The 19,178-nt window shown below is 43.8% G+C and overlaps 1 protein-coding gene and 1 long non-coding RNA gene across 3 annotated transcripts in view; both read left to right on the forward strand.

Moving 5' to 3' along the window:
- The window catches only part of LOC122407004 (uncharacterized), a 91,668-nt gene extending 90,235 nt beyond the window's left edge, over positions 1-1,433 (forward strand). For both annotated transcript variants that reach the window (XR_006260127.1, XR_006260128.1), the window contains exon 3: positions 1,247-1,433. This is a non-coding gene — a long non-coding RNA (uncharacterized lncRNA). The remainder of the gene's footprint in view (positions 1-1,246) is intronic.
- A 1-nt stretch (position 1,434) lies between these two features.
- Eip93F (Ecdysone-induced protein 93F) overlaps positions 1,435-19,178 on the forward strand; it is a gene marked incomplete at its 5' end in the record, with an annotated part of 33,223 nt that continues 15,479 nt past the window's right edge. Inside the window, 9 exons of the mRNA XM_043410587.1 lie at positions 1,435-2,310; positions 3,176-3,481; positions 3,872-4,111; positions 4,994-5,073; positions 7,887-8,340; positions 9,083-9,127; positions 11,299-11,539; positions 13,143-14,016; positions 15,322-16,740. Coding sequence (XP_043266522.1) covers positions 1,435-2,310; positions 3,176-3,481; positions 3,872-4,111; positions 4,994-5,073; positions 7,887-8,340; positions 9,083-9,127; positions 11,299-11,539; positions 13,143-14,016; positions 15,322-16,740 — 4,535 coding nt within the window. The remainder of the gene's footprint in view (positions 2,311-3,175; positions 3,482-3,871; positions 4,112-4,993; positions 5,074-7,886; positions 8,341-9,082; positions 9,128-11,298; positions 11,540-13,142; positions 14,017-15,321; positions 16,741-19,178) is intronic.

Genomic DNA, 19,178 nt, shown 5'->3' on the forward strand with positions numbered 1-19,178 from the left:
GCAACTAGGGCTGGAAAAATACTCGTCTAGTTTTTACCCCCTTTTAGCGCGTTCCTCGCACCCGGTCCGCGCCCTCGATCAGTCCATTTACTATCGAGCTAACGATCGTCAACGCTTTCCCGTTCCCCCCCCTCCCGCCTCTATTCGTCGCCTGATCCGCCGATCTGCGATAAGCGATAACGATCGAGCTACATTCGCGCGCGGGCGCTCCGTCGAAATGGCTGAATTTGAGGAAGAATGTGCAGCACCGCGAGCTTCCGTTATTTCATTTTTTTGAATCCTGCCTCCCGTATCTTCTTTACTTTTCTTCAAAATACCCTCCCGCGGTCCGTGTCACGAATAAACGAGCGCGATTATCCGTTGCCCGGGCTACAATGTGTTTGCGTTGCTCGACATACGAACTCGCGCCGCGCTTCACCGGCCTCGCAACGTTCGACGCCGAGACAGATACCTATCTGGATGACACACATACGCACGTACGTCTATGAATATACACGAAAGTGAAGCGGGGGGGCGAAAACGGATGACGAGTGCATCGTCACGTGGAACACGCGCACTCGCGATCCCGCGGGCGATAAGCGACGACGAGCGCGGTACATTCGGGCGGCTAGTTCACGAGGAAACGAATGAAAATTTGTCTTATCGCACTCGCTCCATCTGGAAAATAAAACCCTTTTAATATAATGCGAATTCGTATTTTTTACAAGTGGCACTATCGCTCGTTGCGAGCGAGCTCTCCTCCGGTGACTAATCCACCTAGTTTAAGATATTGCAATGAAATAAGCGTGCCGCAACTTCCTGACGTTCGAGCGAAACAACGAACCGATGGAATTTTTGAAATTTTGGGGCTCTTTGGAAATCGGAGATACGGTTAACGAAGAGACGATTGTGTATCGAGATAAAATGTAATCCGAGCTGAAAGGAGTTGAAAAAATGTCGAGGCTTGGAAGAAAATTAGTATGGCCGAATCAGCGCATCTCCGGCATCCAAAGACGCACCGAAGAACCAATCGACTCAAAAAACGGTCAGGCTCGTGCGAGACATGCTCAAGTTCCATAAACTCGAGATAATAAATGATCCACGGATTTGTTGTACCGTGTGAAATAACGCAGAGATTCCTCGGAATAATCCCGAAGCAAAGGGCTAAATACGGACAAGAACGGACAAAGCATGCTTGCGCGAGCAGTCCGCGAGGTGGGTTAAGCGCGCTCATCATCGTTTGATGTCAGTTGCGGTGGTGTCGCAGGTCTGGAACGGGTAGCGGAAGAGTTGATGGGCCGTAGGAGATGGAAGCAATACCAGGACACCCTGTACAGCAGCACTCGGAGCGAATCAGCAAATCAGCCCCATCATCATCATCATCATCGGCTGTATCCGGGTACTGCTCTTTCGAGTTCTTGCAACGTCGTAACGGTAGGTGGTGGTGGTGTTGGAGGAGGAGGAGGCGGTGGCGGCGGCGGCGGCGGAGGAGGAGGGAGCGTTGCTCAACGTTCGCCATCGGCGATCGGGGAAATCGGTTTGCTCCAGGGAGCCTCGACGATCGAGGTAACCTCGTTAGGCACCTCGAACGCGACGACGATACCATCTTCGACGGGAACGACGACGACGACGAGCTCGAGCAGCGTCCTGAGAACGGAAACGTCGACGACGACGACGACGACGACGACGACGAGCGGGAACACCTCGTTGACGAAGGACTCGTCAGCCGAAACGACGACGACGACGACGACGACGACGAGCTCGCCGACAGAGAAAAAAACGGTAAACTGCTTGCAGCAAAGAACCTCGTCGAGTCAACTGTCGAATCATCGTGGAAACACGAACGACGACGACGACGACGACGACAACGACGACGAGAACGAGAAAAAGCTCAACGAGGAAGACGAGGACCACGACGATATCGAACTCCAACAAGCCTCCCGGCTCAGGCCCGAAAGCATCAAGCTCGAAATCGACGAGATAAACGACTCGCTCCTCAGGGAATCTCACCCTGGGAGCTGCCTCCTCTCGAGGCAAACGAACAACAATATTCAGGAACAATTAGCTACCTCACGAGGGAAATTCATCAAAGACGAGGGACGCGAATTCCCGGAAACGGAAAACGGCGATCATTTACAAGATCTCAATACCGATTGCTCCGACAAGAAATTAAAGATACTCGAGGATTCGTCCTCACGACAGAATTCCACTCGACAACCGACCGGACCATCTCCGGCTCTTGTCAGCCCACTCAGGGAACACGAGACGAGGACATCCTCCAGAGAGCAGGAGACTGGAACGAACGACCTCGTCGATACGATAGACAACAAGGTTTGTTTCATCCTTCATTATTTCCAATCAACCATCTATACACGCCAGAAAAACAATCGATTCTCATTTTCAGACAATTTTTTTTGTCATTGCCGTATTTGGATCAATAATTTGACACTGAGGAAGGACTTATTTTTTATCTAGTTAATTTGATTCAATAAAGTAAACTAAAACCTTTTTGCTCTTTTCATCATCAAAGAAACGATCAATATTTGTTCTCCCAATTATTGAAATTATGTGTAACTTATTTGTTGAGATTGATCAATTTTTAATTTATTGATAGAGATTTAAATACTTTCGTAGTAAAATCGTCAAGCAAAATATTCTACTTACACGCGTATGCATTTCTATATTGAAAAACTAGCTGGCTTATGGTGTTGTCAAACCTTCCACCATTTGCGTCGTTGTTACTCGTTAGCCTCCCACAAGTGTTTTTATTTTTCCATTCCCAAGTGATTTTCACCGGTAACAAGGCTTTCAAACATTCATATCTAAAAAGATTATATTTTCTCATACTCGTTGAGGGCTCTTCAAAGTTGGGAGAATCCTATTTCATTAAATCCAAATGATCGGGCAGGAAGTGTGCCTGCCACAAGAGCGTGTGCACAACCCTTCAAAAAATGTGATTTTCGTTAATTGTTTTCTCGAAAACTAGTATACTTATAGCATATTTTCAAATTTCAACTCTCAAAGTTGGAATTTTCGGTTTCCATTAGATCCGCGTGAACTTCCTTGAGCGCTCGAATTAACGGATTTGGGCTAACGAATTTAATGTTCTTCAAGACGAAAAATAATTTCGGATCACATTTGCTTTGCACACTCGAATCGACAGCTTCAACCACTCGAGCTAATCTGACTTTTTCAGCAGACCGAGGAACGCATAGAAGCACCGACGACCGGTCTGCTGAGGGTAAAGAAAGAGGAGGAACTCCAGGAGGCGCCGCGCTCAATAAGCTGCGGTCTCGATGCCTCGAGCATCACGAGATTAGGAAATATCGTCGATACGACCAATTCAGAAGTTTACAAAGTCACGGAACAAACCGCCCCCGATACGGGCTTACCGTATCTCGTAAATCGACGTACGAGCCCACCTCCCGAGGACTGGAAGCCACTCGACAAGTGTTTCTTTTGTCTAGATGGAAAACTTCCCCACGACGAACAGCCACCCCTTGTGAGTTTCGTTCTTCTGCTCCTTATTATTGATAACGAACTGTGCGACCGAGTTTTCTCAAGTACTGACACATTTTTAAACCTGTGAACGTAGAATCAAATTTCACAAAAAAACTTTCATTTTCAACGACCGTTAAGAATGTTATTGAGGTTTTCATTTTCCATATTTTTTCAACAATTTCAACAAAAAGCGTGCATTCAACAACTCTAAACTTCGAATCAACGTTTTTCACTTTATTTTGGACACGCGAGAACATTTTTTCACAGTCTCGATGACCCTTCTCCTGGGCATGATTTCTGGAGTCGTTTTATAGTTTTTTGGAGTGTTTATTGTTGAAAATTGTCAAAATGGAGGTTAACCATAGATTTTTTCAATGTTTCGCCGATTCAGAGTCCTCAAAGCGAGAGTAGCAGTAGTTCACGATCGGCAGAGTCACCGATGTCGGTACAGGTTGATCCTATGGCGGCTTCGGTTGTCGCTGCTGCCCTTAGCGGTACTTATCCGACTCTACTGCCACACTGGTGTCTGCCACCGAGAGAATCACCCCTCGTCCCCGCTCAGAGCCATCAGGATGGCTCGTCCGGAGTCGACCAACCCCTCGACCTTTCGGCCAAGCCGAAAAACTTTCAGGTCAGTATTTTTTCAACGATTTTTCATCGACTCAACTATTTAGTTCCATTATTCGAGGTCATCGTAACGTTGTAACGGAAAAAAGCGTTCCTCTCGTTCTTGTCATCGAAATTTAAGGATGGACGGGCCCGAGGGCTGCTTTTAGATAGCACTCTCATTTTTTTATGTCTTACAATCCAAGATTTCTTTTCTAAGCCTGTAAAATTTCAAGACCCCTTATCGACTCTCTGGTTGAAATATTAACTGTCGAAAAGTACAGAAATTAACGTCTCGCTTAAGACCACAGTGACTTACTGGCCCCTTCAACAATCTTCAACTCAAAATTTCATATATTTCTAAATTAGATATGTCAAAGATTGAAAGCATTACTTGTATGCATTGAATCACGAGGAATCTAATGGTACGTTAAAAAAGGGGGGTCAACGGCCATCTGAATCGGAAATATTGAGTTGAAGACTGAGTACGTTCAACTTTGTCAAACGTTAGCTTTTCGCATTGTACTATCGAAAGACTCGGAATGAAATATGTTCTGTAATGAACTCAACTTGTGCGTTATTTACGATGAAGAAATGAAGATAACGCTTTTTTACTATTATTGTGCTATAGATGAATTGTGACAAAATGTGACAAAAATTTATGTTTTCTCTCATTTCATCGATATCAGTTTCCTGTAGCATCGAATATTGGATCGAATTTTTTTGATATTTTGATAAGGAATCGATCTGGAGCAAAATTGAATAAATTTGCTCCTTCCGAATATTATTTAGACGAGAAAATGGTCGCAGGAAAATTTCTCCAATTTTTTTCGAAGGAGAAACCAATTTTCATGATTTTCCACCGTGTCTTCTCAATTTTCATCGTCTTTCTTCGGTTTCTCTTCAGGACAACCATGTGACGATGGCGAAGCAACAGAAAATACCTCTGAGGATGCCAACGGGCATTGATCCCAAGACCATCTTCACGTAAGTATTTCTCAAACTCCTTGCAGAAGCCGAACAAACGTAATCGAAAGCTTCGAATTAGCATCTCGGTATACGCGATCATCAAATTGAAAGTTCGAAAATCGTGAACATCGAAACCAAAATGATCACGAAAACTGCCGAGCTCGTTATCAAAACTGACTTTAGTCCGGACTCGACTTTGAATGAAAAACATTATTTCATTTTCACACAAATCAGAGTTCCGTTGCAATCGAAAAAGGCAATTTTACTTCGTGTAAGAAAAAAATATAAAAATGCATTTTTCTGATAAATTTCGTAAGACGTCAGTATTTATTCATAAAAACGCAATGTAAATTTTACAACTCAATCTTAAAAATCGTCTTTTTTCATCTGTTTTTCAAACGTCTAAAACTCCGATAGTAAACAATCAAGATTTTTATCCCGCGCTCCGTGTTATTTTCAAATTTTACAATTTACTATCACGTTTGTGTACTTTTATCATTTATTCCATTAAAATCGCATCACGGAAGAGGGTTTTGTGAAAGGAGAAAGTACAAATCTACCAACGATCAGTACGTTGATGGTGGCGATGGGTCCGTAATTTTAGTGGCGTTTTTACGCTTGTGTTATCGCATTCAGGCACGAGACCCCAACGATGTAGCGTTTCCGCGCGAAAATTCAAGATCATAAATAAAAAATAGTTTTTCAGAGACTTTTCGGTCTGAAAATAAAAATAAAAATTCTACTCGTCCATTGCGAACTCAGGATTCATTTAAAACAGTTTCCAAAAATTGGTCCCCAGTTTTCGAAAAAAAATGGGCCCACAAAATCCAGATAAAAATCATCTGCAAAGTCTTATCGTGTATTGCCGTCGAACGAAACTCAAACGACTGAAGTTCTTTGGAAATGAAGTATTTTTCAAGGCTTCCCAATATCGGGGAGGCTCGTTGCTTAAAAAAAGATCGCGCTTTGCCGAACGCGATATGCCTCGTGACCGAGTTCGTGTTTGGACCTATCTTCGCTCCTCTCTGCGTCTCTTCCTCTCGAGTTTGTCGCGCATCGCGATAAGCCCCGTTCGCGTCGACTCGTGAGACACGAGCAAACGAGATTCTCTTGTCGGAGCTCCGAACAATGCAGCGAGAAAGAGGCGACGTCGGTGCGCGCTACTTTTTTCCTCGGCCTCGGGTCGCGAAATAATTCGAGTCTTTTTGGGGAAACGCGCATTTTCATTTCCTTTGGTCAATTTATTCTCGCCATTTCTTCATTCGACTGCAAAAATTACTCGCTTCTCCGGATGAGCGGCGAAGATCGAAGCTCGGAAGGCTTAACTCGAAGGAAAATCACAAATTGAAAGCTCGTTAACGGAATAATGAGAGTTTGGGAGAAACACCGGTGTCCCCGAGTCCCGCTCGCTGACGCGGCGCGCATCGATGCGGCGTCGAGTGCAAGAAGGCTAAAGCCAACCGATAAGATTATGGGAGCCGCGACGTGCGAAAACGAGCGCGCAACGTTCCCGGTTCGGCATAGACATTTGAGACGGAAGAGCGAGAGAGAGAAAAGGATTTCGCGGTACGAAAAAGATCCCTCGATTTGCCAATTTTTCAGTCCACAGAAGAATTCCATCCCCAGCGCTTCCAGGGAGCGAGAGCGAGAGAGAGGAGCGGAGAAAGACGGAGAGAAAAGTTGGAATCCAGTGTACACAGATATCGAAAAAGAAAACGTCGGGGATTGCAATCCCCGTTGGAAATCCTTCTCGGAGCAAACCTGCGGGAAAGTTCCATACGCGCGATATACGTGGATCCGATATCGTTGAAATCGAGACGAATATTTCTGTCCTTTTGTGCTCTAAACTGCGCCACTCCATCGAGAGCGTATTGTGTCCCGTAGTCAGATAAACGAGAAAAAACCTTTTCGTATACTCGTGGAATAAATGTATTCGGTTATCGAAGCGGCCGTGAGCTCTCGCTCTTCTAATTCGTCGACAAAAATCGGTGAGTCGTCGAAGAGTGGATGCGCCAAGAGAAACACGCGAGTCTGAAATTTTTTTATAGTTTCTCAGTAATTCCCGTCGTCAATGTACTTTGGAATGCATCCGCCAATGGAACAGTGATAAGGAATGCGCCACGAGAGATTTGAAAATTGAGGAGTGGCCCAACGGCGATTGCACGCTCGACGGACCGAGAATAATGCACTTGTGAGGAGACCGAGCGAGAACGCGAATCTTTTTTCCCTTCGCCTCTCGCGCCTTATCGTCCCGCTATCACTCGTCAACGAAAATTCACCAGCATAACCGAATGCACATTTTATCAGAGACGGGCTCGGGGGTCGGACAAAATTGAAGAAAAAACTGCGATCGCGGGTCAACGAACTTTATCCGGCGGGGCATACACACGCGCGTACTGACTCCGCGCAGTAACTTTTATTTCCACCAATTTCTTCAATTTTTTGCACCGCATTCGATAATTGAAAGATTACTTTTATTTCAATTCATTTCAACTTCGCTGTTATTTTTTTCGTACGCGTCTTTCTCAACTTTTCTCACTTCACTCCGTTCCTCAATTTCGTCAATTATTCTCGACCAAATTCCACATTTATTTCAATATCGGGAGGAGAATTTCTCAAAATAGAAGTTAATTTTTTTCCCTATTTTCATTAATCGTGATTCGACTCAACGGGCGTGCGAAGCATCGGCTTTGAAACGTAACGATTCGAACGAAATTTCGCAATATTCATGTGGTCAGATAAGAATGGATCGAAATCCATCGACGAATCTCCGAAGACAGATCGGATGGAATAAAATGTTTGAGATTAAAAAATGTGTGATTTTTGAGCAGCTCGTCGTATCGTGCCAAGCCACGAATGACCGGAGCAGTCGGGGTCGGCGGTGTTCCGGTGGTCGGTGCTGGCGGGAGCAGGAGAACGTACACCGAGGAAGAGCTCCAAGCCGCTCTGAGGGACATACAGAGCGGTAAACTCGGGACGCGTCGAGCGGCCGTTATCTACGGAATACCTCGGAGCACTTTACGGAACAAGGTGTACAAGCTCGCGATGGAGCGTGAACGGGACGCGACCCTCAATAGCACCCATTCACACCCCCTCGAGTCCGGTGCCCAAGCCTCAACAACCACCATGACAACAACAACATCAACAACAACAACAACAACAACAATATCAACAACAACATCAACAACAACAATATCAACAACAAGAACAACATCAACAACAACACCATCACCAAATACGATCCAAAACGCCTCCGCAACCACTCCGCCCCCGCAAGTGGACGAGGTAGGTTTTGGGGACGAAAACGAGACTTTCACGAAAGTTATATTCACGAGAGCTTGATCAATTGCGAGAAATATTGGGAGAGACCGAGTTGCTAATTATTATGTGGAAAAAGAAAAAAAAAGTAAACTCTTGATACGATTTCTAAGCGTTTCGATAACGAGGAGATGAACGAAATAATGAGCGAGGTGAAAGTTCGATAGAATCATTGCTTAACAAAGAAGAAAAAAAAGGCCAGATCTCTCGAGGTCTTTCCTCGCTTATTCGCATTCGAGTAAATTTATTACGTTTTGTTTAATCATCGTTGAAAATTCGTTGTCTCTGATGAATCACCTTTTGTAAATAGTCATAAAACTTTTGTAATTTCCGCACCCAAGTTGTTCATACGAGTTTCTAATAGTTGACGAAAGAAATATTATTCTGAAATACATACAAAGAGCCGGATAACTACGATTAACTGCGTATATTTGGTATGTCGTTTTGGCTAGGAAGAACGAAAGAAGCTTCCCCAAAACATACCTCTCGCATGGCAAACTCTTCGAGCCCGCTAAGATCTCGCTGCTGCAACAGCCTTTCTTCTTGTCTTTTATTTCTCCAGGCTCGTAATAACGATTCAAATTATTCGATCCTCCGGGTTCATGCCCCATCGCTGTCTTGCCGGGCTCGCAACGAGTCGCCGTGACGCTCAGTAGTGTCTTTTTTTGCATGGGCTGTTTTAACTCTTTTAATCACTATTTGTATATAGTTTAACATTCGGCCACTCGACGCCCGCGAGGTCGCGAGACTCGAGGTAAGTTTTTGGCAAGAGCGTTACGAAAGTACGACTTATCTTAGCGGCGAAACCGCGGCCTTTCGCTTATTCGCAGCCTTTTATTATCAGTGATTCCATTTTTTATTTTCCCTTCGTTCAATTCGCGAGGCCTCGAAAGTCTGATGGCACCTTTTATTATTTTCAATTGACCCTCGATCGGCACCCGAGTCTCGCGTTCCCTCGGACCTCGAGTTTCCTCCATTATTTTCTTCTTCGTTTCGATATTTCTTCGAACTTGGACGCTTTTTCCGCACTTTTCAATCGAATCAACTCCGCGTTTCAATCATCTCGCCTTGCCCGTTTTTTCGTTTACGTTCCAACGGAGTGAGAGAAATAATTATAAACGTAACGATACGTCACGGTAAGTTGTTTTTCCGGTGGCGCATTTTTTTTTCAGCCGTTCTCATAATTGCTTTTTTCTCCCTCGTTGTTACAAAACCTTTGAGATTAAAAAGTGGAAATAAGTTTCACACTCGAGTCGGCACACATTTTTCCCCTTTTTGTAAGCAGCTTTACTAACAACAAAACATTATATTGTTATTCGTTGCGAAATTACTTTTACTTCATTCACTATTCCCGCATGATGCTTCGAATTTTCATTCTGCAATATTCCGTTCGTACACTATATTTAACCGACACAAACTACTGAAAACAGAGCTCGATCCAGTGACTCTGAACACACGTACCGCACTCACGGTTTCATGAAAAAATCATTTTTCACCTAAATACTGTACTTTGCAACAGCCAAAATATTTAAAATAATTATACAGCGCTTTTAAATCGAACTAGAAATATTTTGAAAGCGATTAATTGCAACCGCGGACTACCGACGAATCCAAATTTCCTTTGAAACTGTTTCGAAACGGTTGACTGGTTAGCTTTTTTTCAGTTTTCGTGCAAAAACTGGTACGGGCCGATAAGCTACCGAAATACACGAAAATTTGCTTCCGATGATTTTCGAGCTTGATGATTCCATTTTTCCATTCCCATTAACTTAGTTTTCACTTGGCTAACCGTAAAAGGGGTCAAATGAGGGTTTAAAGTGAAAATATCAGATTTTTCAATCGCATGCGCTTTTATGTCATATTACATAAAAATTCAAAGTTTTTTAGCATATCGAAATCAAATAAAAATCACTATTTCCAAAAGGGTGAAGCATCGGGGTTGAGGGTGAAATTTTCAGACTTTTCAATGGCAAGTTTTTATCCTATTTTACATGAATTTTGTACGTTTTATAAATCAGCACACTTTCGTATCGAAATAAAACACAATTCGCTTCCTGCAAAGGGGTAAAAAAAGGGTTGGGGGTGAAATTTTCATGTCACATGGCATGAAAACTTGCGAGTGAAAAATCTGAAAAGTCCACCCCAGCCCTCATTATTCACCCCTTGGCAGGTAGCGAGATTTTTACATTTTTTATTCGATACAGCATAAAATCTCACAACTTCACCTTCGACCCTCGATTTTCACCTCTTTCAAGAGGCTAGCAACATAAAAATTAAGTGCAGAAATGGAATCAGTGACCCAGCAAGAAACCGTTGCATACTAATTTTTATCGAAATGGATTGAAAATTAAAAACGTTATTTCAACATGTTCACACGCGATGCGTTACCAAAAGGGGCCCAATCTTTTTTTTACATTTACGATAAAATACCAGTCAACCGGTTGAAAAAAAACTAACTTTGTTTCTATAAAAGTTTAAAACGTAGATTTATCCCGAGCTCGAACGTTGCACAGTCCCAGCCAATGGTTTAATCGGCTAAAAAAACTTTTGGCTTCGATACGTTTGAATTTTGGCTTGAAATAGAGAAATAGTGAAAATTCAGCACTTATTTGACCGTTGTGAGGTACAGAAATACAAGAAAATTGGAATTCCCAATGCCACGTGTCATCGCAATCTTTTTCTCTGGGAGCTTTGTAGTAAAAATAACACAAACGCATGAAAGACTGAGAAAACATGATTGATCGATTAGAATCGGAGGTTAAAGTTGAAAAATGAAAATTCAAGTGGAATTTATCGCGGAACAGAAACTCGCCCGATCGTCATAAATCATCTCCTTAAATTCATCTGTTTCCCCTCATTGCGATCCGCGCGTGAGAATGAGACGAGCCTCTAAAATCAAAGTGTTTTATTCTCGATTCTCAACAGGTTGAGGACAAGGATCTTTCGGGCGCTGAGGAGGAAAAGGAAGTGGAAAAAGCGTTGCTCAGGCCTCTCCTGTCGCTCGAAGATCTCGTCAGGTTCTCTGCCCTCGAGGGAAGTGGCAGCGATTCCTTGAGGTCCCTGCTGCAGCGAGGTCAAGAGACGGGAACGGAGTGGCCTGGCTTCGAGCACGCGAACATCGGGCCTTACATCCAGAAGATGTTGGGAGCTGCAGCCCCCTTTAAGGGTGAGTTTCCGTTGATTCGTATTATTTCAAACATCGAAATCTATAGCGATGGGTTCGCTGGAAAATCCCTCGACAAGTTGGCCTTAAAATTCGGATTTGGTAACTTCACAATAATTCGGCAGTTCGGAGCGACGAAAGCAAAATATTTAAAAAAATAACTGCGATCCTGAAAAAATACACTCGCCATGTTTCGTCGCATTTGAATTGCTCGTTTTGAAACAAATCTCGTCTGCCTTCGAGGCTGACGAAGCTGTGCAAAGTCTCGTCTTAAGAGTAGCCCAGTTTCCATCACGTATGGTGAAACGTGATCGAAAGCGATTAATGGATTTGGGTCGTTTCCATCCTGCAGCTCGTTTCATTTAGCCCTGCCAATATCCAGCCCCCTGCATGCATTCTTATTTGCCCTCGACGTCAGACCGTAGTTGACTTCGAAGTTGGCAAAAGGAGGGAAGGAGAGGGAGGGCAGGGGACCAGGGGGTTGGGGTTGCGAAACTTGCCAAAGCGTACATGGCATTTGGCTTCCTATGACTTCATTAATCGATAGAGAGAAGCCGGGGTATTACACGACGCTGAAGTTTGCAACGTTGGAGTTCAACGAAATGAAGGAAAAAGAAATTTGTAAATTACCAATTTTTTTATTTCACCAAATGTCGGCGCAGATTGAAAATCTACGAATCGCAAATTCGGCAGGGAACGAAATTGGAGAATTACTGGAATTATCGGAGGGTTTTTTAGATCATTTCGTTGGAGGACTCCAACGTTGCAAACTTCAGCGTCATGGTATTACCCGATGCAGTCTTCTTTTGATGATTTTTTTTCTATGAAAAACATAAGCGAATGAGCCATTTTTAAAAGTAATTATTGAAAAATGTTCCGCCCAAAAGTCATTGAATTTGACGATTATTTTTCTTATTAATTACACAAAATAACGTACTTCATTGCTGTCACATTGTTATCAATCGTACTCGATTCGCATCAGTGTTAATCCATAGTCAAAGTAAAATGACGCTGAAGTTTCCAACGTTGGAGTCCAACGAAATGATGGAAAAAAACTCTCCAATAATTCCAGTAATTCTCCTATTTTGTTCCCTGCCAAATTTCCGATTCGTAGTTTTTCAAGCTGCACCAACGATTCGTGAAATAAAAAATTGGTGAATTACAAACGTTTTTTTCGTTCGTTTCGTTGGACTCCAACGTTGGAAACTTCAGCGTCGCGAAGTAAAGACAAAAGAGTTGTCTTGATATTCTGATTTGAAGTTTTGAAAAAGTTTAGCAAATTACATCAATCTCGAGCACCACAATTTAAGGACATGATCGAAAGAAACTTTTACAATGCAAAAGAAACTAAGTTACAATGCAATTCTTTATTTTTTTTATAAATTCAACAAATAACGAATTTCTCGTTATTCGATTAAGGACCTTGATTTTTACGTTGAAATCGACTTTCTTTTTTCTGCACCAAATTTGTGCACAATATCGATGAATTTTTCAACTGGAGTGATCGTTAAAAGTTAAAAATGATTTTCGATCGAGAATTGCGTTCCCCTGAATTTCTAACGCACTGCGACCGTCCCAGACCGATAGTAATTGTGATTTTGTACAGGTTTAGAAACTCCGGACTATAGAATTCCGGAAGTGATGAGGCGGTTGATGAGCGAGGACAAGAGGCTGAACAAGGACGTGAACGGCGACCACATGCAGCAGCTCCATCAGCATCATCTGCACCATTCGCAGCAGCAGCAGCAGCAGCATCATCATCACCATCAGCATCATCAGTCGCCTCATCAGCAAGCGCAACAGCAATCAGGCCAGCACAGAGGACCAATGACGAACGAGGATTTCAATCCTAGCATAGAAGAAGAGGCGAGTGACAGCGGCCAGGGTAGAGCGATATTGAAAATTCCGTCCTACAAGCCGGCGAGCAGCAGCACACCAGGCTCGAGCAAAAACAACGGGGAGCCAAATTCGGCAGCGTTTGCTCAAAGTTTCGCGGCGAGCGCCGCCGGAAGTCCGGTCCTCTTGGAGCGCACGAGCCCAGCGTTTTCCGGGACGAGCAGTCCGACGAATTCTATCGTTGGCAAAGGCGTTGGCGTCAACTTTCGCGACGTAATCGCCAAGAGCATAAGCGTCAAGTTCCAGGAGGGACAATCCGGGAGCATGGTTCACAGTCCAACGGCCATGATGACCGAGGGCAACCCCTTCAAGAGGGGAAGATACACCCCGCCACAAACTTCCCAGTCCCAGCAAGCCAAACCACAATCCCAACAGGACAAATCGAAACCGAACGCCGGTGGCAAGGGCACCAGACCTAAGCGAGGCAAATACAGAAATTACGACAGAGACAGCCTCGTCGAAGCTGTCAGGGCCGTTCAACGAGGCGAAATGAGCGTACACAGAGCCGGCAGCTTTTACGGCGTACCCCATTCCACTCTCGAGTACAAGGTCAAAGAACGACACCTCATGAGACCGAGAAAAAGGTCTGTCGCTTTCGTTAAACCCTCTCGTTCGTACATTCAAACATTTTTTCCCTCCAACGAGAAACTCTTCAAATTGGGTGGGGTTCGATGCGTCGAATAACCGAATTGTCGAACGGTCGATATTTCGAAATTTTAAAAGCTGTGATATCAGATTGGAGAAACAATCAGTAATTCGAAATTCTTATTTCCGATCTACTATTTAACGGATTACGTGTTTAGCCCTTAGTGTGCATCTGGGGTCAGGTTGACCCCAAATTTTTTTTCTCAAATTAATAGCATTTACAGATGAGCATCTCATAAGTAAAACCCCCAATATTAAGAAATCGTTATCCCCTCTCTAAAGTAGGGAGCATAGCCAACTTCATACTCCAAAATAAATACACTTTTTGGAACGGTTGCAAAGTGAACTATTTTTCCCTTAAAGCATGGACCCTTGTCTGTAAAACTCTGTAAGAATTTTCTTTTAAACTCAAAATTTAATTTTTTACGAGAGATTTAACCGAAAAAGTGCTTTTTACGCGCACTAGCAACTTTGAGCACGTTTTTCAACAATGAAAAAAGATTTTTTTGGAAATCCGACTTTGCAGCCTTAAAGTTGGATCGATTCACTGCAAAAAGTGACTAAACCTTTTATTCCGAAAAGCGCGTAGTTACCGAGATATTCGATGTCAAAAATGACCTGGGATCAAAGTGACCCCGTGTGCACGAAATGTCTCGCAGTGAAGGTGCGCACACTAAGGGTTAATCGAGTATTCTTTCTTTGAATTCGTATTTACTCGAAAATATATATTTCGATAGTTGTTTTATAGACAGGCCAGAATACAGAGTGGCAAATAATCGAAAGTCAATTTTTCGAGTCTATAAAACTCAGGTTCGACTTTTTGGTCTTTCAGTATTTCAACCTCAGTTATATTTGGTCTTCCGTTATTATATTTTCGTAATTGTAAAGATTCACAGTATTCGCTAACATTATAGTAATTTATTAATCGAAAGAGTGATAATCGAATTTTCGGAAAGTCGATATTTCAGTCGTCTTTCCATGTGCGATCGTTACATTCCAAATTCCATGTAAACGTGCTTCGAACTTTCAACTTTCTGCTTTATTTACTTTTGGCTGTTTGAATTTTTAGTCCTTCCAACATTTGATCCGCACCCCTCAGAATAATATATCTTTCTTTCAAAGAAGCAAAGTTTTATTTAAAAGAAACAATGATATCTCGGTGTGCCGAAAATAAGACTCGCCTGAAATACTTTTATGTAAAGTAACGATTGAAGCAGTTGTTAAAAGCCGATATTTGTGAACAGAGATCAGAAGCAGCCCGACGACAAGTCAAAAGAGTCATCTGGCGGGGGAAGCTCGATGCGTTCGAGTTTGGCGGACAAGAAGCCACAATTGAAGCCCCAGAAAGGATTTGCGGGTTCGCCAGGAGGGATGCCAGGTGGGCCGAACGGTTTGAAAATGCCACCGTTTCTGGAGGGCATGGCGCCTCTGCCGTTTCCCCATGCGTTCAACTTCTGGCCACCGACGCCGTTTATGCCGTCGCCGTTCATGCCGGGTGGTCCGAACGTGCCGACGATGTTGCCCGAGCAGTATTTCGCGACTCAGAGGATGCGCGGCCTGCAGGAACAACAGAGAAGCGCGATTGTACAACAGCAGCAGCAGCAGCAGGCTCAACGAGAGCGGGACGGGATCGTTGGGAGCGGCGGCGGGGGTGCCACGGAGCCAGGAACCTCGAATTCCCGGGGCTCCTCGATGGTAAAATCGACGAGAGACATAGCCGAGAGTCTTTACGACGGTACGGGAGCGAACGGAAGTTTCCTCGACAATCTCATAAGGTCGAGCCTCGAAACGGGCATACCGAGGGACCAGCGAGCATTGGCAGAGGCGCGAGGCAACCAGCAGCAGCAACAGCAGCAGCAGCAGCAGCAGCAGCAGCAGCAACAGCAGCAGCGGGAACGCGAGAGAGACCAACGAGAACGGGATCACCTGCCCGAAGCGATGAGCAGCAAAGCCCTGATCGATCAACTCTGCCGGAACTCTCGTCGCACACCACTCCCGAGAATAACTCACGACAGCAGCGAAGACGAGAGCTACCGAGGCCCGAACACCCGGAGCTTACCGGATCGACCGGAAAGAGTGCCGACGGTCGACCTCAGCCAATCGCCCACCGACAGATCGAGAATCGAGGAACAGTGCAACGACCGTTTGACCTCCCCACCGACCCCAATGTCCATCAGCCGAACCGGGAGCAGAGACGAGGACAACACGAGAGAATCGACGAGGCTCCTCGACCGCGCCAGTAGAGAACGGGAAATTCACAACGGCGGACAACAGCAGGAGGACCGGGAGCATAGGAAAACACACGGGAGTATGCAGTCCCAACAGATCAATCATTACCCGGAAATGCATAGTCTCTATCCCGTCTCAAATGAGAAAAAAAGTGCCTGTGATAGTAAGCTTATAGTTGATCATTCGAGCCAGAAGACGCAACAACAGCACAAAGATCTTGGGAACGTTGGTGGCCTCGTTGTACAGCTCCAGAGAGGCTACAACGCCTCGTCGAGTCGAAACTCAACGACGACCTCCCCGACCACGACCTCCGCAGCCGTCAACGAACAATCCCAGAATAATACTCTTTCGAATACCGCCGCGGGTCAACTCAACGCCGGAGCACACGAGCAACGAGGGTCCGCTGTTCTCCCGATGGAAGAATCCGTAGAGCAGTAAGACACGAAACATAGCCGGCCGTTGACGTTTGCATCGTACGACCGCTACGAAACTACTTTATTTATTTCGAGTATCTTTTTACTCCTCTTTTGTCCATTTAACGCGCTTCTTTCGTTCCGGACCGTACGAACCGAGTCTGAACGTTTTCTTTTCTACCGCGTTTCTCTTCCGCGCTGTCGCCCCCATCCTCGCAGAGCATTTCGTTCGGTTAGGACGATGCAAACCTCAAGAACGGCGATTCGTAACGACGGGTACGAATCCTCGATGGATAAGACTTTTTCGTAAACATTAGGATGATGAGGGCTGAAGATTTTGAATAGTATGAGGCAAATATTGAGCTGAAACGTCACTTTATTATCGCGGATTTGACGTACGGAGCGGTTGCGTTGAGGAATTATCGAACGCTCGACACGACCGCGGGATATTCTTCAACGTACTCCGTAAATATCATCGTCTGAGTTTTCGAAACCCTACCGTTGGCAAGGCGATCGAGGATTGATTGAGAAAAAACCCGTCGCTGCATCGGAATTAAACTTTCGATCAATTCTTGTGTTTTCTTTTCACGATCCTCGTTCGTCCGTACCGGAAATGAGCTGTTTTTAATAATGCTTCAAAATTCGTCCCGTTGTGATCCGTGGAGCAGTAATCATCGCGGGATTTTCGCTTCGCGATTGACCTGACAATTTTCCTCTCGAATTCCTAACCGCAACGTGTTTTTTTAGGGCCTCGAAGAAAAAATATCGTGGCGAAACACAAACGAGATTCGTTTGAATTTCGTTCGAACGAACCGCCTACAAGTTGGCGGAATTTCATTTCCGGCGCGAGAAACGGTGGCGAGTCTCGAGCTCCGATTCCCGTACCAAATTTCCGTTATTCCATCTCGAATAAACTCCACGTTATTCCAGGAAAGTAAGCGAGATTGAGAGCGTTTACGAACGTTGCGACAAAGACGCGGAAACGAGAGTCCAAATCATCCAAAATATGAGCCTTACGAATCGATCCCAAAAATGACGCACGTTCCGCGGCGGTGAACGACGAGAGAGAGAGAGAGAGAGAGGAAAATGCGATCGAGGAACGTTCCCCGTCGAGTGCGCTCGCGGCACCTCCGAACCTGCGACCGCTTTGACCGCGTTTTTTCTCTCCACGCGTCGAGCCACCGCCGCGAAACTCTTCCAAGTGAAGAACACACATAAAAACGGAGAACTGAGAATATAAACATTGACGAAAAAAATGTCGGAGACGCCAACACATGAAAATCTTACCATTGATTTCATCGGAAACAACAGAAATATGAACTATATATAAAAACACAAAAGACACGAGAACGAACACACAAGAATCAATCGACACACACACACACACACACACGTACAATTCGTGCTGTAATGGTACACATTTTAAAGGAGGGCTGTCAACAGAGAAACATGAAAAACAAACAAGCAATCAAACAAAACACGAACGATGGATTAGGCACAGAGAGACAAACTCACGCTCACACGATCACAAACAATTGTTACGAGAATTAACAATACAGAACCAATTGACACTTGAAAAGTAAAAGAATAAAACAAACAACAAAACAAAAACGGTTATTTATACTATAATACTATGATGACACAAAAAAAAAAAAAATGCGCGCGCACCAAGAACCCACCCGCACACACTTACTCATTGACACACTGAATTAAATGAAAAAAAACAAAAAACAAAAAAATTCAAAAAAAAATAAATAAATAAATAAACAAAAACAAAAAAAGTACGGAGATATCTTTCAACGGTGACACTCGCGAGGATTAGATTGAAACGTAGAAGGAAAACTATGAGGACAGAGGGAGAGAGAGAGAGAGAGAAAGTGAGAAAGGAACGGTTTCACCGGGAAAAAAAAACTAATAAAACAGACAAAAACAAACAAAATATACGAAGGGGCAGGCAAGAACAAAAAATTAAACAAAAAAACATTGAAACACAACGTATTTTTTTTCCTCTATCAGTGTAAAACTAAAACCTAAAATATACTTACCTACTATTAACATAACTTAACGGTTAAGAAGGCGACATAATTATATAAGAATAATATATTATATATAAATATATATATACATATATTTTTGGTCATTACGAAGTATGCGACGAGTTATTACGAAGAAAATAACAAAATAAACAAAACAAAACAAACAAACAAAAAAACGATTAAATAATAAAGTTTAAATAAATGGAACGAGCCAAGACTTTTGTTGGCGTGCGCGATATAAGAAACGAAGAGAAGAAAAAAGAAAGGGAAAGCGAGAGAGAGAGGGAGAGAGAGAGACGGAGTAATGAGAACGAGAAACAAAAGACGAAAGAATCACGATGAAGGAAAAAAACGAATTGAAAAAACAAAGATTAGGCAAAAGTGAGAAACTACGTAGTGAGGCGTTTTCACAAAGCGACAATA

This window comes from Venturia canescens, chromosome 2 (genome assembly GCF_019457755.1).
Source record: "Venturia canescens isolate UGA chromosome 2, ASM1945775v1, whole genome shotgun sequence".
Lineage (NCBI taxonomy): Eukaryota > Metazoa > Arthropoda > Insecta > Hymenoptera > Ichneumonidae > Venturia > Venturia canescens.